Here is a 24,797-nt window from a genome sequence, read left to right on the forward strand (position 1 = left end):
GGCAAGAGCAAGGCACCCAATCACCTTCAGAGGCACAGAAGTTCGAGTGTACTCGGACTTGTGTCCCATGACATTACAAAAGCGGAGAGACATGAGATATATCACCTCAGTGTTGAAGGACAAAAAGATCACATACAGGTGGGGATTCCCCACGTGCCTGATCGCTACAAAAAATAATGGCTCACACACCCTCAGATGTCCGGATGACCTTCCTGGCTTCAGCCAGGCCTTGGGCCTAGTAATTGAACCCCCACGCCACGAGGACTCTGCTTGCAGAGCTCCTATCAACATGGATAACGGAGAGGCCCAGCAACATCGTGGGTGAAGTAAAAAGTCCAGAGCTTGTGTGCTATTTTTCTTCCTCCCTTTTCTAGGTTGCTCATATTGGACCTGTAAGCACTTATTGGACTTTTGTCTAAATCCTTATGCTCTTTTGAGGAACTTTCAGGTCGTATATATCATATAGTTTTATTACTGTTTAACTTACTTGTATGTTATGTTTTTAATATGTTTATAGAAGGTGCCGCCTTACCTTGATAAATGTAACTATCATACTGTTATAGCGTTCCTGCATGCTTTCTGTTTGCCCAGCTCCACATGCATACTCAAGTCATTTATCAACATCTTAATTTTTACTGCTGTAAGGTTTATGTACAAACTTGCACATATAAGGGGATAGGTGACTTAATGAGACACAAAAGGTTAGCCCTAGACCAATAGCATTGTAAAAACTTGACAGACAGCCTGAAGAGGATTAAGCTAATAACTACCTGAATCCCCCAATACAGGGAACAGCAAAATAAGCTGGAGCTGGCTCTTATTAAATACCCAAAACACATAGTAGCCAATAGGTTATACTGCATTGACTGCACTGGCCCTTGCAAGGGTAGTCACAGGATATTTTTTTTTTTGTCTCTAGACCTAACCTACACTTTAACAGACTGACCGTAAGGGACAACTCAGAGGCTAACTAGACGCAGGATAGGACGGCAGTACAGTTATGTAGGGTTTTGATTATTACTGTTTAACTTACTTGTATGTTATGTTTTTAATATGTTTACAGAAGGTGCCGCCTTACCTTGATAAATGTAACTATCATACTGTTATAGCGTTCCTGCATGCTTTCTGTTTGCCCAGCTCCACATGCATACTCAAGTCATTTATCAATATCTCAATTTTTACTGCTGTAAGGTTTATGTACAAACTTGCACATATAAGGGGATAGGGGACTTAATGACACACAAAAGGTTAGCCCTAGACCAATAGCATTGTAAAAACTTGACAGACAGCCTGAAGAGGATTAAGCTATTAACTACCTGAATCCCCCAATACAGGGAACAGCAAAATAAGCTGGAGCTGGCTCTTATTAAATACCCAAAACACATAGTAGCCAATAGGTTATACTGCATTGACTGCACTGGCCTTTGCAAGGGTAGTCACAGGATATTTTTTTTTTTTCTAGACCTAACCTACACTTTAACAGACTGACCGTAAGGGACAACTCAGAGGCTAACTAGACGCAGGATAGGACGGCAATACAGTTATGTAGGGTTCTTATACAGATAACCTCATTGCTTATAGCAAATGGAGAGTGCTTTAATAAATTTAAGTAGAAACTAAGGGTCAGTTAGGCTTCTACGAATTATGTTAAATGTTTGTTACCATGCGATACACACTGGGACAACTACCCCTGAGCTACTTAAGTAGTTGTTATAGTATTTGTTAACGATCGAGCTGTTATTGATTGTTTCTGTTGCTCTCAAATTTGTTGTACAGTTCATAATAAGCAATATTCAATTATTGTTGTTCTAGTCTTGCTAGCCAAGACTTTCCTCTCTTTCTCTCTTCTTACCTTTTCTGCCCTATCCCTTGCCCCCTTTTTTTTTTTTCTTCCTTTCCCTCATCTCCCTCCTCCTCTCCCTCTTCACCTATTGCCCCCCCCACCGGGACTGTCCCTCTGCACCTTCCCTACACGACCACTAACAGGAGTTCTGGGGGACCATGGCGAGTTGGAGTACTAGACGTAAGCCACATCCGATAGAACTCCTAACAATTAATGCAAAAGGACTCAATAGCCCCTCCAAACGTGCTATAGTGCTGAGAGACCTACATAGAATGGGTGGGGACATAGTTTTCATACAGGAAACGCATTTTGACGTAGCACATGAACCAAAATGGTACAGTCGACAATACCCCCTAGCTCATTTTGCATCGGCTACAAAAAAAAAAGAATGGAGTTTGGATCTTCTTTAGTGCAGGGGTACCCTTTCATCTTTCCAAAAGTTATAGTGACCCTGAGGGTAGATTTTTGGTACTCACAGGCGCCATATATAGCAGGCCCATAACACTAGCCAACATATACTGTCCGAACACCTCTCAGCACCTCTTTCTTCAGAAGGTCTCTAGAAAAGTCCTTGAAATGCAAATAGGAATTCTGTATCTTGGAGGGGATTTTAATGCATCTCTTAATCCCACCCTCAATACCTCCAGCGGTCTCTCCAGTGCCCCGCACAAAACACTTAAGCGGATGTCCGCCTCATTGGCGGATCTAGGGACTCACGACATCTGGCGTACACACCATCCAACGGACAAAAACTTCACTTTTTATTCTCACCCACACCGTAAATACTCCAGGATAGATTATTTATTCACAGACTCCATAGGTTTAACCCTCACTAAAGCTAGCAAAATATCTACGATCACATGGTCTGACCATGCCCCAGTGGGTTGCACCCTTCAATGGCCCAACACGCCAATTACTCCCTTTGTGTGGAGACTCGACGACACACTTCTAGATGACCCGGTGTTTAACACGGACATCAGGAAGTCCTTGTCCGAATTCTTCCGCTTAAATGCGAACGAAGAGATAGGAGGTCCCATTATATGGGAAGTGCATAAATGCACCGTGAGAGGCCTCCTGATAGAGCGTAAAGCGAGACTCAAAAAAATGCAGAGAGAGCGATATAATAGTCTCCTGAAACACGTAGAAAAATTGGAACAATATCACAAACAGTCCCCGCGCAACGAACCGGGGCTAGTACATCTAAATGCGGCTAGGAAGGATCTCTTGCAGTTCTTGCAAGAGGATTATCAAAAGCAAGTCCTTCAGTTGAGACAGCTGTACTACGAACAAGGCGATAAGCCTGGGAGGCTGCTCGCTAGGGCGATAGCCAGGAAAAAAGTAAAGACCTACGTCCATCACATAGTAGATGCGGACGGAGGTATCCGGGTAGATGCAGACTCTATCGCTGCAGGTTTCAGGAAATATTATGAATCTCTATATAACCTGGAAAAACTCACAGGGGACGGGGAAGCCTTCTCCGCACACCAACGAGAAGACGATGACATCCACGACTACCTTCAGGCCACTGACCTCCCAGTGATCTCGGAAGAAGATAGGAAGCTCCTAGAGCTTCCAATCACAACAGAGGAGGTTCAGAAAGCTATCAAAGACCTTCCAGCGGGCAAGAGCCCTGGACCCGACGGATTTGGTCTGAAATATTACAAACTCTACTCGGACGTCCTTGTACCGGAATTGGCAAGCATGTTTGCCTCACTGTCAGAGTCTCCCGGGCTTCCGGGCTCAATGTTAGAAGCGCATATTGCAGTGATCCCTAAGCCTGGGAAGACCCCTGATAGGCCTGAAAATTTCAGGCCTATCTCTCTCCTCAATTCTGACGTGAAAATTTTGGCGAAAGTTATGGCTACGCGTTTGAATAAACTCCTCCCTGACCTAATCTCTGCTGATCAGGTAGGCTTTGTACCTGCCCGAGAGGCTAGGGATAATACCCTCAAAGTGCAGCAGTTAATAACATATGCCCATATACATAAACTACCGCTTACCCTGGTCACAACAGACGCGGAAAAAGCGTTCGATCGGGTTAGCTGGAAGATTATCCGATTGACGCTGGGCAGATTCGGCTTCGGACATGGTTTTATCAACTTAGTCATGTCCCTTTACTCGACACCAAATGCGCGTGTGAGAGTGAATGGCACCCTCTCAGAGACATTTTTGATCAGGAACGGGACAAGACAGGGGTGCCCCCGTCACCTCTCCTGTTCGTCCTCGTGATCGAGGTCCTTGCAAACAAGATCAGGGCCAACCCGGCAGTAGGGGGTCTGAACGTAGGCGGCACTGAACACAAACTCTCGATGTACGCTGATGATGTCCTGCTAACATTAGCGGATTCTGCCACATCATTAGACGCGGCTCTAGCAGACTTCAGGGAATATGGAGTTAGGTCTAACTTTCGTCTTAACCTCCTGAAGTCTGAAATTATAAACATCACTGAGCCCCCGGACAAATTTGCTATATCATCTGCAAACTGCCCTATAAGAGTCACAACGCATAGTATCAAATACTTAGGTGTTATTGTCACACCCAGTGCCCCTGAAATCATCGACCTCAATTATAAAAAAATCAGCGACGAAGTTCTTAGGGACTTATCCAACTGGAATAAAAAATCGATATCCTGGTTGGGAAGAATAGGAGTCGTCAATATGAGTGCACTACCAAGAATTTTTTATATTATTCAGACCATTCCTGCGGTTTCGGCTTCTCACTATCTTCAACGCATGCAATCGGACATTGAAAAATATGTCTGGAATGGAATCAGGCCTAGAGTTAGAAAGTCCACAATATATATGCCAAGAGAGAGAGGCGGACTGGGGGTCCCGCTCTTAAGGGAGTATCAAAGAGCAATATTCCTTCAGAGGATAGTGGAGTGGTGCCGAAACTCCCATGATAAACTATGGATACAAATTGATAATGAAATCTCACAGCGTGGTAATACTGAGGCCTTGGCCTGGATCTCTGCTCAGAACCGCCCAATTTTGCTCTCTTTGAATCCAATGATTAGCGACACTCTGAAGGTGTGGGACAAGGTAATAGACGAGGGCACCTTTGTGTCCACTCGCATCTCACCAAACATCCCTGTACGGGACAATCCTGACTTGGGAATGGAGTTTCCAAGATGCGCTGTGGGGACAGCTTATACCTTAGCTGAAACAGCTTTTTCTAATGTTCTGCAGACCAATAAACTCAAAACACATGAGGAGCTAGTTGAGTGGGACCAGGTGATCTTTGCGTCCTGGTACAGGATGGCACAAGTCACACATTTTTATAATACATGTAGAGATCGAGAAGCGCTGACTAGACACAGAACACCTTATGAAGCACTGTGTACTATGCAGCAAACACCGACTCACTTAATCTCTCATCTATATCAGCTCTTGCTGAGCAAGGGTGGTACCGCCCTTCCGTCGTATGCTTCCCTATGGCAAGCAGAGTTGGGGGTGGACATTCCTACTGGGGAGTGGCTGAAGATCTTTAAAAAGATCAAGAGGGCCTCTGTTTCCGCAAGAATACTGGAGATGCACTATAAGCTACTCAGCAGGTGGTACCTAACGCCTCAAAGACTGCGAAAGATTTACCCTAACACTGACGGGGGGTGCTGGAGGGGCTGCGGGGAGGAGGGATCTCTTCTTCACATTTGGTGGAACTGTCCACGAATAAGGCCATTTTGGGAGGAGGTGCTGGGAGAAATGAGCAAAATTCTCGGACTCATCATACCCCCCAAACCAACATACCTGATTTATCATGAATTGCCTAAGGTGGTGGGAGTGGAAAGGCACATACTCTTCCTCATAATGTTGGGCGGCGCGAAGGGGCTCATTCCGGCACACTGGAAGAGTCCTCAGATCCCGACTGTGCAGGAATGGAGACACAGAGTGGGAGACCTGCTCAAGCTGGAGCATTACCATTTTCTTAAAACTGGGAGGCTTGCCACCCATGAGATGATGACATTAACTTGAGAGGGTAAAAAACTGTGACTGCCATTCATACAATTCTGAAACAACACCCAGAAAAAACCTCTATGCAATTTCCCTCCATTCTCCATTACCCTCCCTTCTCCCTTCCCCCTTCCCCTTTTTTTATTTTTCCCCTTCTTTTTCCTCCCTTCCCTCTTCGCTTTCCTTTCTCTTATGTGACTTTTCCTATCCTGCTAATAGTTCTGCTCACGCTACTCTGCATGAGCAAAGACGTCAGACCTTAGGATGCTTTCAGCCGCATGAAACAAGCGCGCTGAAAACAAATTTGTCTAAATCTTCCTAAATATCTGATGTCAAATTCCTAAGTTTATGTTTTAGTTGATTACACTATTTATTTAATACCATGAGCTGTTAGTTCGTGGAAACAAGCTCAAGACCATGGCACTGTTCCCAAAGCGAAGAAGGCAAGAGACTGAGAGAACCATCGGACCACTATACTCACAGCATCTTCTCTCTGAATATAATGTACAAAACTTTTACTGTTAGTATTGCTAGAGCAATGTCCGCTACTTTGTGTTGTGTACAGGACCTCTGCAAAACGATTTCACATGCAATGTACATTGATTAATGTTGACTGTTTCTCTTGCCAAACTTAATAAAGCTTGTTTAAAACGTAAAAATATAGATAATCCCTTTCCATTCACCAGTTTTGCATAACCAACACAGTTATAATAATATAGGTTTTACCTCTGTAATTAATTACCTTGTATCTATTTCAAGCAAATGAACTGACCCTTTGCATTACTAAATCTTGATTTTTTTTTTTGGGTGTAGACTACGAGATTGTAAAAGTGAATATGATTAAATAGGTTTACAATGTAGAAGAGTATTAATATGGCCTGTAACATAGTCACCATCCAAAACCATATCCAGATATTTTATGCAACTTGGCATATGGATAGATAAATGATGCCATAGTCATTAATATTCAAATTATCAACAAATTCAGTCCTACTCAAATGAATAACACATTTTCTATAAAAATTTTGTAGAAAAAAAAATTCATCGATAAGGGTGACATGGGACATTTCCTACTAGCTCATAAAAAGGTTGGCATATGATGGGGCATATGTAGCCCCCATCACTGTCCTATGTATCTGGAGATAGGAAATCACATCAAATAGAAAATAATTATGGGTTAAAAGGAACTGTAAAACCCTAATTACATATTTTTTTCAAAGTCAAGTCATAGTCACTGTAGTTGTGCAAAAACAACATACTGTATAACAATTAGGCCTTTAGCATGTGGTATAGCTGCTTATAAGCCAACAACATCAACTGTAAGCAAATTCATCTGTCTATTGCTCTCCATGTTTAATATCTCTAAGTATAGAAGTTAGTAAAGAAACCAAGGGCTGTAAAAAGATTGTTTAACTCCACAAAGACGTTAAACACATAGTTAAAATCTAGGCAAGATCTTAGATGTAGATTAATTCATCATCTGTAACTAAAGATACGCTTTAACTTACTTTTTAATGTAGCACTGAAAGCATGCGCTCTGACCACCCACTTCCAAAGTATATATATTTTTTTTTTGTGAGCTGTTTCAACTGTTCTCCAATCGCCACTCTAGCCACAAAGAAATAATTGCATGAGTACCATATGGCTAGAGCACTGATTGGAGAACAATTCAAACCGCTAGCTCACAAAAATTTTACTTTTGAAGTGGGCGGCCAGAGCGCGGGGTATTTGAATTTCAGTGCTACATTAACCCCTTCACTACCGGGACTTTCAGAGAAAAACTTGCTCAAAATACCGGAGAATTTTTAGTATTTTTGCTATCACTCCATTTAAACAGAAATAGAGCCTTGTTTTTTTGTTATTTACCTGTCAAAACTATGAATATATTTTAAGTAGACAACCCAAGGTATTGATCTAGGCCCATTTTGGTATATTTCATGCAACTATTTCATAGCCAAATGCGATCAAATTTTATTTTTTTTAACAAACCTTGGATTTCTCACTGAAATTATTTACATACTGCTTGTGCAATTATGGCACAAATGGTTGTAAAAGCTTCTCTGGGATCCCCTTTGTTCAGAAATAGCAGACATATATAGCTTTGTGATTGCTTTTTGGTAATTAGAAGGCCGCTAATTGCAGCTGCTCACCACACTTCTATAATTCCCGGCAGTGAAGGGGTTAATTAGGTAGCTTGTAAGGTTAAATTTAGCTTTAGTGTAGAGATTACCCTTCTACCTTACACTTCCCACCCCCTGATTCAACCCAAACAGCTCTCTTCCCTCCCCCACCCCCCACTGGTCACCCCCATCTTAAGTACTGGCAGACAGTCTGCCAATATAAAACATTTTTGTTTGTTTTTTAGTTACATTTAAAAAAAATGTATGCAATGTAGGATCCCCCTAACTCTCCAACCTCCCTGATCCACCCCCAAAATAGCTCTGTAAATCTCCCCCCTCTAACTATTGCCACTATCTTAGGTACTGGCAGCTGTCTGCCAGTATCTATAAAAAGCCCTTTTTTATTGTTTTTTTTTTATTTAATTTTTTTCTGTAGTGCAGAGGTCCCACCACCTCCCCCCCTCCCATGATCACCATCTAGTGACCCCCCACACCCCCATTTCTGTAGCGTATGGCCCTCCCACTCCCTATCCCCCTTCACAGCTGGGTCGCCCACCCACCCACCGGCCCGCCAGCACCAGCAAGGATCATTACAGACGCTGATACACACAGTGTCACCTTCTGTAACGATCAGGCATCTGCCCTCATATGGAACTGGAGCATCGATCGCGCTCTAGGTCCATATGCAGACATTCCAACTCTCCCTGAAGTTCAGGGAGTCTCCCTGATTGTAATAGCGGCTCCTTGATGCCAGCAAATGGAATGCAATCACCCTGAAACTCCAAGTACCATGATCCAATGAGGCCCAAATCCGGAAAAGTGTTTCTTTAAGAATGCCTTTAGTTGCTGGGACGTTATAGAACCCTCAAAGCATGCACCAGTAACCAAAAAGCCCTAACTGATTTTAATAAAATAAAACACAAATACTATCTTATTTACTGTACGTAATTAAACTTCGTATTTTAAAATATTTAAGCATTCAACAAGCGTACGATCACTGGAAAATAAGTTTGTTTTCTGTGGTTGTGCAATAAAGCTATTTTTTTAATGTTACTTTAGTGGGAAGCTACTTTAATGATAAGTCTCTACCTTATATAAAGTTACAAGGTGTCCAATATATAACTGGGAGGGGGGGTGGAGGCGGCACAGTAGCGGGTGAAGCCACAAATTGAGAATGCCGCTTTTGAATGAAACTTCATGCTTTATTAATCATAATTTAAAAACTTGGTGCCAGCGTGCAGTAACAAGTATTTTAAAACAGCTGCTTTGTCACAAACAGGCCTGACTGACGCGTTTCGGCTGATATGCCTTATTCATAGACTTAATTCAATTAATTCACCTGTGGGGCTTTAAAAGCCCCCTCACAATCTGATTAGTTGCCTGGAAAAGTGTCTAAGCTCACTCCTCCCTAATGCTTGTCAGACATTGGTCGTAACCTCCCTTCACTCGTCTTATCCTCCTCTATTCATACACACTGTCACTGTTAACTCTTGAGTGAATGAACACATATGTATGTATATAAATATGGCCTGCCCTAACCACAACACATCATATCTACAATCCTCTCCTATTTCTGTCCCACAATGTTATAAAATAGCCATTCACGCAACAGTCTTCATCTGCTTAACCATATGATGTACTTTGTGTAGACAAATATCTTAGTAAAAACTTTGTACTGTATATCTCACTGGCTCATGTGATATACTTTGTATTAACTGATGATGTAATAAATATAACTTAGTATTCTACTGCCAGTGTGATATTTGTTATTGATATTGATATATGCCACTTTCACTATTAGTAGTACATCTTTGGCTTGTGGTCCCGATATGTACCTATAATGCAGGGTTACAGGGACTTTAAATATTAGGAGAACCTGCCACTAAAGTTGTAATATGCCGATTACTGTAAAAGGAATGATCACCTCTTTCTATCTATTACATTGATGACGTAGTGCACTACTTAATTATTTCTATTACCCTGGCTGTACACCTTTCTGTGGCCACTAAAGGTATACAACCAGAAATAATTAAGTAGTGCACTACATCATCAATGTAATAGATAGAAAGGGGTGATCAACTTCTAGTGCTGCATTTGTAATGTCCTTTGCAGCTTAACCAGCTGCTCTCCTTTTTGGGGGGCTTAAGCATACTAGGGGAAACCATGTTCCCAATGGTGACATTTCTCCTTGGTACAAATCTGCAACCTTTGTCTATCACATCTTTTAGTATGTCATCACCTCTTAGAATCTGGAGGTTCTTTTCAATGATGTTACAAATCTTGTGGAACTGACTGGTGTACGTTGTCACAAAGGTAATTTCACTTCGGGATTCCTGGCACCAAGTTTTTAAATTAGGATTAATAAAGCATGAAGTTTCATTCAAAAGCGGCATACTCAATTTGTTTGATATAGTTCGGCCAGGGAAGAGGGCTGCAAGAGGGCGAAAAGCCCCAGCTTACCCGTGAGAGCTCCGGGTATCCGTATTTGCACCCTTCTGCCAGGATCGGTAGGAGCTGGAAAGTCGTCAGATACCGGTTCGCTAGATCTGCCCAGTGATTGGTCGGGTGCGGTCACGAGGGAGTGACGTCAGACGCCGCCGGAAGAATCCCGCAACCACGGTTAAGTGGTGAGAACGGGTACCGGAGAGACGGAGTCATCAGGGCAGCATAGAAGGATGATCGAAGGTGAGACCTTTCCTTTATTTCTACAGCTACCGTAAGCAGAGCGGATCCTTTAAAGCCAGTGGAGTATTTCTTTACACATATGTGGCAGATGCCTGGAGCTTCAGGAACTACAGCTCAATGCAGTAACTTAACAGCCTAGAGTGCTGGAGCTTCCTGAAGCTCAGACATATAGGCAAAGTAAAGACGTACAAATACGTTAGATTGGGTAAAGGTGTTAAAAAGTAAGTTGAAGCGTTCTTCATTGCAACTGATAAATGAATCTCCATCTAAGATATCGCTAACATTCTGGATCTGTTTATACAAAGGGAAAGTTTACCATCACTTTAAAGGAACAGTAAACACCTTGAGATTTGTATATAACATGTTGTATGTACAGTATATTAAAACTGCTTTGCAATATACTTTCATTATTTACTTTCCCTCTTTTTCATTTTATTTAGCTCTGAAAATTGAGCAATTTCTAATTCCCAACTGCACTTTGCTGATTTCTCAAGCCTAAAATGGGTTTGCAGTATGGTTTGTATACATTGTACATTTATGTTAAACTTATACACAGAGAATGATGTCAGTCTAAATATTAGATCATAATCAGAAAGCAAACCTTTAGCTTACTTCTTGGCATAAAGTTACTACACTTAACAGCCACACACATTATACATATGGCACACAAAATCAGTATTTTGTTATTAAAGGGACATGAAACCCAAACATTTTCTTTCATGATTCAGATAGAGAATACAATGTACTTGTATTATCTGATTTGCTTCATTCTTTACATATCTTTGCTGAAGAAATAGCAATGCACATGGTTAAGCCAATCACATGAGGTATATATGTGCATCCACCAATCAGCAGCTACTGAGCCTATCTAGATATGCTTTTCAACAAAGAATATCAAGAGAATGAAGCAAATTAGGTAATAGAAGTGAATTTGAAAGTTGTTTAAAATGTCATGTTCTTTCTAAATAATGAAAGAAAAAAATTTGTGTTTCATGTCCCTTTAAGCATTGGCTATTTGTGTGTTTTATAATTATAAAAAAATAAAAAGGAACTGAGCCAGACATAAAGGGTATTAGTCTCTGTCAGCTGTAACAAGACAATGCCATTCCTAGGTAGACCCGGGAGCAGCAGTGCACCACTGGGAGCTAGCTGATGAATGACGGCTATGCACATATGCCTCTTGCCATTAGGTCAGATGTGTTCAGCTAGGTCCCAGTAGTGCATTGCTGCTCTGGAGCTGACTTTAACTATGTGTTTAAGCCCTTTGTGTAATTGTCTAATAATAAAATACTTTAATACAGAGTATTTTGTTTTTGCACTATTATGTTGCTTCAAGAGAGAGAAAATAAATGAGTCTATTTTCATCCACACGTTCACTTCTTTACTTCAATAATCTTCCACTTCTTTCTTTTCTTCTCTCTCACTGCACTAACTTCAGCCCGCCTCCCACCTCCTCCTTCCCGTCACTGTGCTCAGCTTCCCCTCCCCCTCCCTATAAAACCCTTGTCCTCGCTTCCTCTCTCATAGTACATTCACTGCTCATTACTCTCTGGTCGTGGAGAAAACTCCCAGCGTCTCCTTTGCAAATGGGCCCCGTTGCCTAGCGTCTACCCCCCAGAGCCAGGCTCCTGAAAATACAGCAAGTCGGGAAAACAGGTAAAGCCCTCTGCGTGTAGATTGTAAGCTCTCCGGGCTAGTGCTTGGTGTATGAAACCATTATAAATAAGGTAACTCTAAAAGTAGCTATTGTTTATTTGTGTCTCAACGTTATGGTGTAGTAATAGTATATCTGTGTCTGAAGTGTCATTCGTGTGGTTTTGGAAGTAATGTGGAACCAGAGAGTATGTGGGTTCTATAAAGATTTTCCAACTATGGAGCTTGGGGTATTTATTGGGGTCTATGTAGTGCTCGCTGTCTAATCTAACGAGTTGTTTAATATAGTAGATTACCATATTGTAACAGTATTATATAACTGATGCAATATTTTCATTAAAAAAAAAAAAAACTTGGCAGGTGCGTGTGCTGAAAATGCTTTTGCCATTAAAAAGTAATCTGTTTCAGGGCTGTATATCCTTACATAAGCATCTGTACCAGACCAGGTTACTAAGAGCTGCTTTTTGTTGTTTTTTCCATACTAGCTGGCAGTGTTGGAGAAGGAGGGGGGAGAGTTAGCAGGGGCTGAGAGAGGATGGATGTGGTTGTCTCAGCCAGTTCTGGCCGGTTTTCTTCTTACAGCTGACATAGACTGTCTAATACCCTTTCATGTCTGTCTGGCCCTGATGCCTTTCTAATTTATTATTAGAACACGCACATTTCACATAGACAATGATTAACAACAAAATATTGATTTGATGTGCCTGTAAAGTATACTAACCTTATGTCCAGAAGTCATATTAAAACTACATGTTTACTGGTTTATGATCTAATATTCAGACAGATATTGTGTATAAGGTAAACAAGTCATACTGCAAACCTGTTTCCATAGAGAGTGTTTTAATAACTGATCCCTTTATGTAATAATCCTATGTTAAAAATCACCTGGCATTACATAGATGGATTTAACCTCCTACCCCCCTACAACACTAACACATATAGACTGTTATATCCACATACCAGGCAATAAATAAGTTCCCACATCACTCAGGGAGCATCATCAGTTATTTTGTGATAAAGCTCCACTTCTTTCCATTGTATGGGGATGAAGTGTAAAACCTTGACTTTACCACTTGAGGAATTTCAACTTTTTTTTTTTTTTTTGTACAAGATGTTTAGGTACAGAGGTAGAACTCTGGCTGTGGTTATATTATAGAGGTTTTATATTTTTATTTCAAGGGCAAGCTATCTTGAAGCTTTTTTTTATGATTGAAGTGATGTCTGAGTATTTTCTTCTACAAACAAGTTGATTTCTGAGCCCCGGTAGAAATTTGGGTTATTAAAGGGATAGTGAAGTCAAAATTAAATGATATTATATATATATATATATATATATATATATAATTGTAATCCACTTTACTATTTTATCAAACTTTTATTTTGGTATCCTAGGTTGGCTTATAGGAACATAAGAGTGCATGTTTCTTAGTACTCTGACAGCATTGTTTGTAGAACTATATGTTTCAGTAAAGTGCACACTCCTGAGCCTTCTTTTCAACCGAGGATACCAAGAACACCTTTTTAATGGCATCATTTGATAAACTGCTGATGTGGCATTTCTAATTCTGTCTCCTGTAGCATATTGTATTGGGATATTCCTACCCCCCCCCCCTCATATTGGGGATGGTTATGTAACAAGTGCCCTTGCTCTGCATATAGATTTAGACCTGGCATAGTGTGTCATGATCAGGTTGTGGTAAATGGAGTGAAAGGTCTGATCCCTGTCATGTAATAGAGAGAGAGAACAAGAATATTAGGTAGTAAAGAGTGTGATGTCTACTGCAGCATAATCCACAATCCTGTGCGTAATATCCTTCTTTTTTTTTTTTTTTTTTTTTTTTTTCCTTGAAGTGGTCAAAGTTAAAGGGACAGTACACTGTAAAATTGTTTTTCCATAAATGTATTTTAAATGACTTGTTATACCAACTGCAGAGTATAAAATATTTGAGAAATTGCATTTTCGGGTTTATTTGTGTATCTGAAGTAGCTGGTTTTGTGCTTTGAAACCACAGCCTATTACAATGGGTTGAGCTTCAGGTAATATCAGATCTCATTATGTTATCACTTTCATGTACACAGACTTGCTTCCTTATCTTATATTTGTCTGGAACACCAAAGCTCAATACATAGAGAGAACAATGGAAAATTATCATTTTATTACTTAACTATCCTGCACCCCACTGAGGGTGTAATCTCTTCTGCTGGCTGTGTTTACTTAGGCTTGCCAATAGCGTATACGCCAGTATCAAAACTTTCAGTATAGGTTGGGAAACCACAAGCTAAATCAGCTATTTCAAATGAGGAAATATGAGTAAAGGAGCTACTTGCAACCAATTTAATACACTCTAGCAGGTAAAAAGGATCATTGGGAATAATTTAAAGGGGAGAAAGTTTTTGGGTGAACTGTCCCTTTAAGGGATTTGGTTTCTTGCTTTATGAATTTCCAAAATAAATTACCACTTAAACGGTCTGGTCCTCATGGCTTTACATCTTTTTCAGGGTTTACATCATCTTAACTCGGACCAGGATCTGAAACATGGCAGCCATTCCATCAAGTGGATCACTTGTAGCAACACACGATTATTACAGAAGTAAGTGAAATGGAGATTCTGATATAACACTAATCCTATTGAATAGCTTTACAAAAAGTAATAAAGCAAACAATTGGGGGTGTGGTGTTTGTTTGTTTTTTCTGACATCTGATGCACCTGTGCAGGGATCAGGTTGCAATTGTCACTACACATTCCTGTGGCTGCTTCTCCACAACTCTTCTGTTTTCTGCCTTTCAATGAGTATTATATCATAACCCTTTAACTCTTGCAGTTGCCCTGCACCCTTTTACTGCTGAGATATGAATGATACATAATGGGTTTTATCTGCTATGCACACTTTTTTTTTTTTTTGTTAGTTAAAAAACTGCATAGAAATTCCCTCCCCATACCTTTTTTGGGTTTGATCTGGGTTTTGACAGTTGTCTGTTTTTAGGGCGCTTGGGGTCTACATCCAGTAACAGCTCATGTGGCAGTGTGGACTACTCTGGAGAAGTCATCCCTCATCACCCAGGTATATACTATACATTTGATACCATCATATTTGTGTTAAGGCCGGGCAAGCTGGTAAATCTGCTCTTTTCAGTTGTTAGACCAAACCTAAATTGTATTTTATTTTATCTCTCTCAGGTCTTCCCAAGTCTGATCCTGGTCACTGGTGGGCCAGCTTCTTTTTTGGAAAACCAACTTATCCTGCAATGACAACGGTTTCAGAATCCCCAGAACAGTAAGTATTGTACACATGAACGTAAATCTCTATTCTGGTATAGTTAAAGGGACAGTAGACTCCCCAATTTTTTTTAATAGATTATCCCTTTATTATCCAGTTTTGCACAGAGAACATGGGTTTTAATGTTTTATAAATTTTACATCTGATTACCTTGTATCTAATCATCTTCTGACAGCCCCCTGATCGCATAACTTTTTGTTTATTGACTTGCATTTAAGCCAATTAGTGCAGTGTCTGCCACAGGCATGAGCACAATGTTATCTATATGGCTCACATGAACTAGTACTCCCCTGTTGTGAAAAGCAATAAAAAGCATGTGATAAGAGGCTGTCTTTAGTGGCTTAGAAACTGGCGGAATTTTAGGGGGTTTAAATGTTATAAAGTATAATAATATAACAATGTTGGTTGTGCAAAGCTGGGGACTGGGTAGTAAAGGCAATATCTATCTTTTTAAACCATAACACTTCTTGTGTTGACTGTCCCCTTTAAAATGCTGACTGTTACAGATAATAACTGCCTTTTTGTTTTACAAGGTGTGTGGGTTTTTTCTCTCCCCTGCTGTATCCAAGGCTTGAGTAATTAAATGCCACTCCTTGAACAGCTCACTTCCCCAGTATGACTAACGGCTCTTCAAGTCTGGTTGCACAAAGGAAGTGTATCATGGTGAAGATTTGTTGTCATGTGACCATTTGTGGCTGATGAAAGGCTGGTAACTTTACATGTATTCAGCCTTTGGGCAGCTGTAGATGGCTAGTTTCATCTGCCACTGTCATAAAACCCAAAAAATGAATTTCATGATTCAGCTAGAACATGCAACTTTCCAATTTACTTCTATTATCTAATTTGCTTTGTTCTCTTGATATTTTTTGTTGAAACGAATACCTAGGTAGGCTCCGGAGCATTGGTTCTGCTTACTTCCTGAAATGCAATACTGCTCCTTCAACACAAAATACCAAAGGAATAAGTAAATTGGAAAGTTGTTTAAAATTGTATGCTCTATTTCATGAGAAATTTTGGGTCCCTTTAATGTTTTAGTGTGTATCGTTCCCATGTAAAAATTGAAATTGCACAACTTTAATGATGGGATTAGGTCAGGGGGGGTGCCTACGATGCTAGGCACAGCCTCCTGCCCACAATCACATCTAGCAAGATGCTATGGCTTCCGTACACAACGTCTAGGATGTTCCATGCCGTCCTAATGACGGGAAGGGGTTAAATGATCTATTTTATATGCAGTACATGTTTGTTTGGACCCTACATAATCCATATCACTGGTTAACTTAGTTAAAGGGGTATAACGTGCCTGTTGTATGCAGTGCAATAATGAATGTTCTGCTTAACCCATGCTAAGTGATTTAGCACATGGTTAAAATCCTCCAATTTCTATACATTTAAGCTCCCGGATGAACAGTATTGATGGCTACAAACCTGGCTTACTTCATGGGCTTACTAGCTGTTTTCTGGAGCATTAGTACATAGCTGCTAAAGCAGACTGGTGTTAAAGGGACAGTACACTGTAAAATTGTTTTCCATTAATGTATTTGCAATGACTTGTTATACCACCCGCAGAGTATAAAATATTTAAGAAATTGCATTTTCAGGTTTATTTGTGTGTATGAAGTAGCTGGTTTTGTGCTTTGAAACCACAGCCTATTACAATGGGTTGAACTTAAGGTAATATCAGATCTCATTATGTTATTACTTTGTGTACACACACTTGCTTCCTTATCTTATAATTGTCCGGAACACCATAGCTCAATACATAGAGAGAACAATGGAAAATGATCATTTTATTACTTAACTATCCTGTATCCCACTGAGAGTGTAACTTCTTCTGCTGACTGTGTTTACTTAGTCTTGTCAATAGCATATACTCAAGTATCAAAACTTTCAGTATAGGTTGGGAAACCACAAGCTATTTCAAATGCCAAAATAGGGGTAAAGGAGCTACTTGCAACCAATTTAATACACTCTAGCAGGTAAAAAGGATCATTGGGAATAATTTAAAGGGGAGAGTTTTTGGGTGAACTGTCCCTTTAAGCACTACCTTATATGCATGCAGTAGGAAAAACCCTTTTCAACATACTAAAGCATTTCCTCATTGCACTTCTACGTCCTTTTAAACTGGCTAACTAATACTTTCTTTATTTTCCCTCCCACTCTAGCTCAGGAAGTTTCAGTGTGACCAATGGCCTGATCCCCTGCGGCCTGGCTCAGGAGCCGGTGAGGAAGAATCTTGTCAGTGAGACCAAGATTAACTCCAGCACCTCGGCCTGACCCTTTCATGCATTCCCTTCCTCACCTGGAAGACGCTAGGTGGCGGAGCCCTCCCCCTCCCCACCCCTCACCCATGAGGCTGCCCTACATGTAGTGTAGTTGACATTTGTTTTTAATATAAAAAAAATAATAAAAAAAAATAAGCTGTTTTTACACCAGTTACTGTAACATTAATTGTTTGGTACGCTGCCTTAAGAAGGCCTTTTTGTTTTTACTTGATTTTTGTGAAATAAATTTGGGCAGCCTTTAAAACTGGCGTATGAGATTTCTTTTTTTACAACTAGAGGAAAATGACTTTCTGATTGGTGTCCGAACAAGCAGTTTGATACTTGTTTACTGACTGTGGCAAAAACACTAACATATTAGACTGCATAAAAGTTAGTAACAATGTAGTCTGTTAGAACTGTCACTAACCACCTCCACAATAGGCCATAATTTGCATTAAAGGGACAGTCTAGTCAAAATTAAACTTTCATGATTGATAGGGCATGCAATTTTTAAACCACTTTCCAATTGACTTTAAATTTGCTTTGTTCCCTTGGTATTTTTGAAAATCTAAACCTAGGTAGGCTCAAACTGATTTCTAAATCGTTGAAAACTGCCACTTAGCTCGGAGCATTTTGAATAACATTGTGCTCACTCCCGTGGTGTTATTTAGAAGTCTGCACTGCTTGGCTAAACTACATGTCTGTCAAAAGCACTGAGATGGGGGCAGTCTGCGGAGGCTTAGATACAAGGTAATCACAGAGGTAAAATAGATATTAATATAACTGTTAGTTATGCAAAACTGGTGAATAGGTAATTTTTTTTTATTTTTTTTTTACCAATAAAAATTGGTGTAGACTGTCCCTTTAAGTGTCGTAAATCTGAGATTATATCAAGTGGTGGAAGGTGTCTGGTAAATATGGGACATGAAACCGCCCCCCCCCCCCCCATGATTTAGATGGAGAATACAATTTCAAAAAAGTTTCCAACCTTCTTATAAAATTTTGCTTTGTTCTAGAGTAATGTTTCTCAACGGCAGTCCCCGAGTATCCCCAACAGGCCAGGTTTTCATTATAGCTAAACTAAGAGCGCAGGTGAAATCAGCTGATTAATAAACATGGTTATTTTACCTGCTCTCACCCAAGGTAATCTTGAAAACCTGACCTGTTGGGGAGGCCTGAGGAGAGGTTTGAAAACCAGTGCTCTAGAGAGGGGTAGTGTGCACATGACAGGAAATGGTGCTTCCATCTAGTCTTTGGAATTTACCTTCCTGCTTTTCAACGAAGGATAAGAAAACAAACTTGATAATAGAAGTAAACTGGAAAGTTCTTTTAAAACTGTATGCTCTATCTGAATCATGAGAGAAAGTTGGTTTCATGTTCCTCAAATGTCATGGTCCTTTTAGAACCAATGGTGCTCTATTTCCTGCCCCATGCACAAATCCTTATACAGTGGTGAAGGAGAGAGTAGCTGGTTTGTAGGTTGAGATTTTTTTTTTTTTCTGTCAACTTTGAATGGTAAGGTCAACCTAATACTACAGGTTAACCTAAATAAGACCACAATCTACAGATAAGTAACTTCCACCCCAGTGATTATTTGGTGAGGCAAACTCCTATTCACAAATGGTATGTAACCTATACAACTTGCATATAAAAAGACCCAATATAAAAATGTATATTGAATGGCAACAGAAAATAGCCACTTCTGGGCATGCATACTTTTAAAGTAATCTGATCTTATGCATTTAATAGATAAAACTACCATTTTACATTTTAGCTCACTAACAACGAAAAATTGCAAGTTGATGCAATACTTTAGGCTGTAAAGCATGAAATATGTAATGTTTGTGCTGAAAAATAACTCTAATCGTATCCACCTCAAGTCAGTTTGTAGTAAACTGTAAATCTTAGATAAACTGATACACATGATAACGTTTTGTCATAATGTGCTTCATGACGTGTGTACCCCTGGACATCACAAAAGGTATTGCAAAACCGTTTTCTGCCATGGCACTTCCTAGGCTTCATGCAAGTGTTGGTGATGTTGCCACAAATTAGTGTGGTAACATCACAAGGGGGTGTAACAAGTATGTTTAGAGGGGTTGGGGGTATTACTTAAATCCCACCCCCCCTTAGCAGTTACATCATTTATGGGGGGGGGGTTCTCAAATGGTGGTGGTCTAGGGATGCCACAAGATCTCAAATGTTTTGAAAAGTAAAAAGCACAAAACATGCAAAAAAAACCTTAAAATGGTCTCATCACAGAACTGTTGCTCATCAGCAAAGGGTTTGAGCTAATTATTACTCGCCATTTGTGCTTAGAGGCACAGTTAGGTGTGTGTTTTGGCCTAGGCTAACTTAGTTATTTAATGGTATGGTCTCTTTCCTCTCCTATGCTTTCCAAGGCCTAGTTTATTAACTCAAGCCTAACTGATAACACAATTTAGCTTCAGGCAAATAGTAAAGCATGCTAGGGTATTAAAAGTTGACTAAAATGTATTTTAAGCAAAATCTTTAAACAAAGATTTTTGTTGTGGTTTTTTTTTTTCTTAATGCAAATACATAGGAAAACAAGATGAAACCTCTGTAGACTGTATTTTGTATGTTATGTTCTATTATTGTTGATTCTCTCAAAATTCAAAAAAAAGATTTCAACAAAAAATAGTCAGTTTTATTGTTTTTTTTTTTTATCAAGTTACATTACAAATATAATTTGCCACAATTCAATATAAACAGGTAAAAGAACAATTTTTGTACCATAACGAGAAAATATACAAATAAACCGAATGAGGGAAAATACAGATTTGACTAACATTTCCTTTTACAAAAATGTATGAGCCTCCCATTAGAACAGTAGACTACACTTGAGTCTATGTGTGGGGATTAAGATCAATGAAGTTAGGCTACGCTAATATATAGTCGTTATTTGGTGAGAATATAGGTACAACAATACAAACATATTCATGACGTATAAACCAAGGAATGATAGGCAAATGCAGCTGATACCTCCTTTTATATATTTATAAAAACCTCCTGCGCTATAGGTAGGCCACTCTTGGACATGCGCGAAATAACTAGTATCAATGGAGGTAAACTAGAATGAGATATAGTTTTATAGACCTCCCAAGTAGTATATGGGCTACTCTTGAACCTATGCAATATACCTTGAATTGCTGGAGGTGGAAGGACTAGAATGATATACGGTCACTTTTGGACCATGGCACATAATTTATAATTTAATTGGCTTTTGATAATACTAAATAATAAACAGAAGTATATAGAAATACAAGTAATTTAAAATACTCAAATGATGAAAACACTGAGGGAACTGCAGGGTGATTGCGTGTCTTGCTATGCAAGTTAACGTAGTGCAGGGATAAAACAGTTCAGCAAAACATATCCTACAATTTAATTGACAATCAAGCATCCCCTGACCTAATGGTATCGTAGGGAGCATCTCTGCTTAGATATGGATAGTAACTAACTATATGTACCGAATTGACAACCTTGCCCAAGCGCTTTTTGGGGACCATATGCTGAGGTAAACTAGTAGAGGCCTAGCACCTATAGTTATTTGTCTTGTGCCTGAAATAATAGCATACATAATCGTTACTAGTTGTTAAATGCAGGGAGAGTCAATTTATAAAGGTGTGACATATTAGAGAATAACATTGATACCCCTTTACAGGTAATACCCAAGAACCTTCTAATAAAGGAAACTAATTGTTGTAGTATAGTACCACCAGAGTGTGTATAGCCCTTTTCAAAACAGAAAGATCAACTAGTGTGCAAATATAATATAAGGTCGCATACATTATCTGCAAGTGCTTGCACCAGATATACACATTGTTTACCACAGTATATACTTAAGTAGAGCTAGTGGTCTATCTGTGTAACTTCAAACCTAGGTGGTTGTTTGATAATGGTATTCTGAGCTCTGAAGGTTCTAATAGGAGGGGGTCATGGAAAGACTTTCTCCCTTGCAATAAAATAAACTTTGAATTAGGGGACATAAAGACTTACGGCTGATCTAAGCCTGCTTTCTGTACCCTCTACACTTTATAACAGATTAAAGTAAGCAATAGACTCTGAATAAGTTATATGGGAGGAAGACCCGATGTCTGAGTGATTAAAGCAATAACAAGTTAGCTCTGCATTCTGTGACAGGTTGGATATCGATTCAATCTAACTTAGTACAACTGTACCAATAAAACTTTAAACATACAGTGCATTTAAGGTTATACACCAGGTAGATTTTCCTAAACCCTAAGAGTGAGGGAGATCAGCAGAAGGTAAACCCCCGGAGCATAAACAGATCTCCCAACGGTGACCTAACCTATACCACAGTCATCAAAGCTAGTCCCCTTCAGCATAACCTTCAACAGAAATTAAGCTGTATGTTGGTTGTAGAAAGCATAGAAACTTCAGCACATGAGAACACGAGAGCTATAACAGTAAAGCTCCGGGTGAGTACTCCTGGGATCTCTCTTTGAAATATAACGTGACAGACTGCGCCTCTGGTAGATTTTGGCCCCTATTGGAATTAAAAATTGCCAATACAGGAGAAGAACTGGTATAATCCTCCGGTTGGCGACAAGAGTAGCTTGCTCCGGCGGGTCAGCCGCCCCCCCTCTGGAGACTGGTGCAGCAAGGAGCACACATTCACTCTGCGTCGAGGCCCAGGTTTTTGCCTATCTCTGTAGATAGTGGGGTAATTGTGGGCTGTGCGTCTCTAGTCGGCTTCGCAGTTGACTACTCTTGAGCTTGTGATGCATCATTATTATCTTCTCTAGCTTCTGGAGAACGTATGATTGCTAAGAGCTGATTGAATCTGTCAGTCATCAGCCTGTCTAAACCTTCTAGCAGGACCTTCACAGAAACAATGTCTTCCTCCATGTTCTATCTCCAGTCTGAAGGCACTCAGCCTTGGGAAAGCTAACAGTTTTCTCTACAGTGTAGAATGAGAATTCAATAATTTAGCAGACACCCCGCTCTTGCTTTACCCGGGAATCCGGGGTGGGGTGAAATCTATCCTGCACGTTAGGCTGCCACCTAGATTCCAACCGTCCGGATCAGTCCACAAAGGTTATTGTGCCTCATGAAAAAAAGTACATATTCTGGATAATAGCTGTTTTATGTGTTTGAATAGTGCATTATCTAGTGTCGATTAGCAAGCATTTCAGAGATAATTGGCGGATTATCCTGTAATCCCTTAATGCTTCTGATTTTTCACTCCTTCATGGCTGCTGCCTGGACACGCCCACTAAACAAAGCATTTTAACACCTTGTTGAAGAGCCATTCAGCAATATTGTGGCTTTGACCTACAGTGAAAACCATGTATGCCGGCTGTCATTAAGGGGTTAACGCACCAGATACTTAAATCAAACTATACTTTCAATGGGGGCAGAATGCTCCTTGTAATTGTGTTACAAGTTTAACAAAGGAGGGAGTGAGCGCTAAAAGCTTAATAGGCTAAAAGTGGTAAACAGCTCTGATCTATAGCAAAAGATAATCACAATTTAATGGAATAAAAACAAGTAATATGTTTAAAAATTATACATTCTAACTATAGGAATACAATAACCTATCATTAGCATGGATCCATGATCTATCTAAAATCAGAGCTAAAATTGTAAGGTAATAAAGATAAAATGGATAATACAAATAAAAACAATTCTGGGGATTCTTAAATAAACTAATTAAGAAATCCCTTACCTAGTCAAATTACAGAAATGCATATAATACAGTGCAAACAGCGTGCAGGGATCACAATAAAATAATGGAGAACAAGTACTAAACAGTAAAAACAATATGTGAATTTAAAATAAGTGTCCAGAATCTGAAAATACAAAAAGATTGAACTTACACTCTTGTTTGGAACTATTTCAAACAGTGACCAAGTGTGATCCAACTGTGATATCTCAGCAATCCAATAGATCCATAAATGGCATAGAAAAAAGAATAAAAAAAATAGAAAAGCAATAGTACAAATTTATATCCAAAAAATTATGTCCAAACTTGTCAAAACTCTAAAAAATAAGGATAAAACTGCTGTGTCAAAAAATTAGGTGATGTGTCAGTGTACCAGAGTAAACAAAAACAGGTAAAAAAAGGTACAAAAATAATAATCATAAAAACGGTACAAAGTCCAAACCTGTGAAAAGACAAAAACAAAAAATAGTGCAATAAAGCTTTTACACTTTAAAATATATAGAAATAAGCTCACCAGTATGTCTGTGTCAACGCGTTTCGGCCTGTATCAAGGCCTTTCTCAAGACTACCATATACATACATATACATAGTCTTGAGAAAGGCCTTGATACAGGCCGAAACGTGTTGACACAGACATACTAGTGAGCTTATTTCTATATATTTTAAAGTGTAAAAGCTTTATTGCACTATTTTTTGTTTTTGTCTTTTCACAGGTTTGGACTTTGTACTGTTTTTATGATTATTATTTCTGTACCTTTTTTCACCTGTTTTTGTTTACTCTGGTACACCGACACATCACCTCCATTATTTTATTGTGATCCCTGCACGCTGTTTGCACTGTATTATATGCATTTCTGTAATTTGACTAGGTAAGGGATTTCTTAATTAGTTTATTTAAGAATCCCCAGAATTGTTTTTATTTCTATTATGCGTTTTATCTTTATTACCGTACAATTTTAGCTCTGATTTTAGATAGATCATGGATCCATGCTAATGATAGGCTATTGTATTCCTATATTTAGAATGTATAATTTTTAAACATATTACTTGTTTTTATTCCATTAAATTGTGATTCTCTTTTGCTATAGATCAGAGCTGTTTACCACTTTTAGCCTATTAAGCTTTTAGCGCTCACTCCCTCCTTTGTTATACTTATAGCCATTTTTAAGTCCGCTAGGGAACTTTTTTGGTAGTGAGCATTAGGCAATCCCCTTAGCGCTTGGGTTACTATTTATTCTGTTACATACATTGTGTTACAAATTGTCAGGTAACTGATTTTCTCCCATGCAATCC

At 39.4% G+C, this 24,797-nt stretch overlaps 1 protein-coding gene across 1 annotated transcript; it reads left to right on the plus strand.

Moving 5' to 3' along the window:
• The first annotated feature begins 12,098 nt into the window (after positions 1-12,098).
• On the plus strand, positions 12,099-18,059 carry PPDPF (pancreatic progenitor cell differentiation and proliferation factor). The gene is made up of 5 exons (XM_053709577.1): positions 12,099-12,254; positions 14,751-14,842; positions 15,237-15,314; positions 15,431-15,527; positions 17,696-18,059. Exons 2-5 carry the CDS (start codon positions 14,788-14,790, stop codon positions 17,805-17,807), a joined length of 342 nt encoding a protein of 113 aa, XP_053565552.1. The 5' UTR covers positions 12,099-12,254; positions 14,751-14,787; the 3' UTR covers positions 17,808-18,059.
• Positions 18,060-24,797: the final 6,738 nt, after the last annotated feature.

Source organism: Bombina bombina, chromosome 1 (genome assembly GCF_027579735.1).
Source record: "Bombina bombina isolate aBomBom1 chromosome 1, aBomBom1.pri, whole genome shotgun sequence".
In the NCBI taxonomy this organism is placed as follows: Eukaryota; Metazoa; Chordata; class Amphibia; order Anura; family Bombinatoridae; genus Bombina; species Bombina bombina.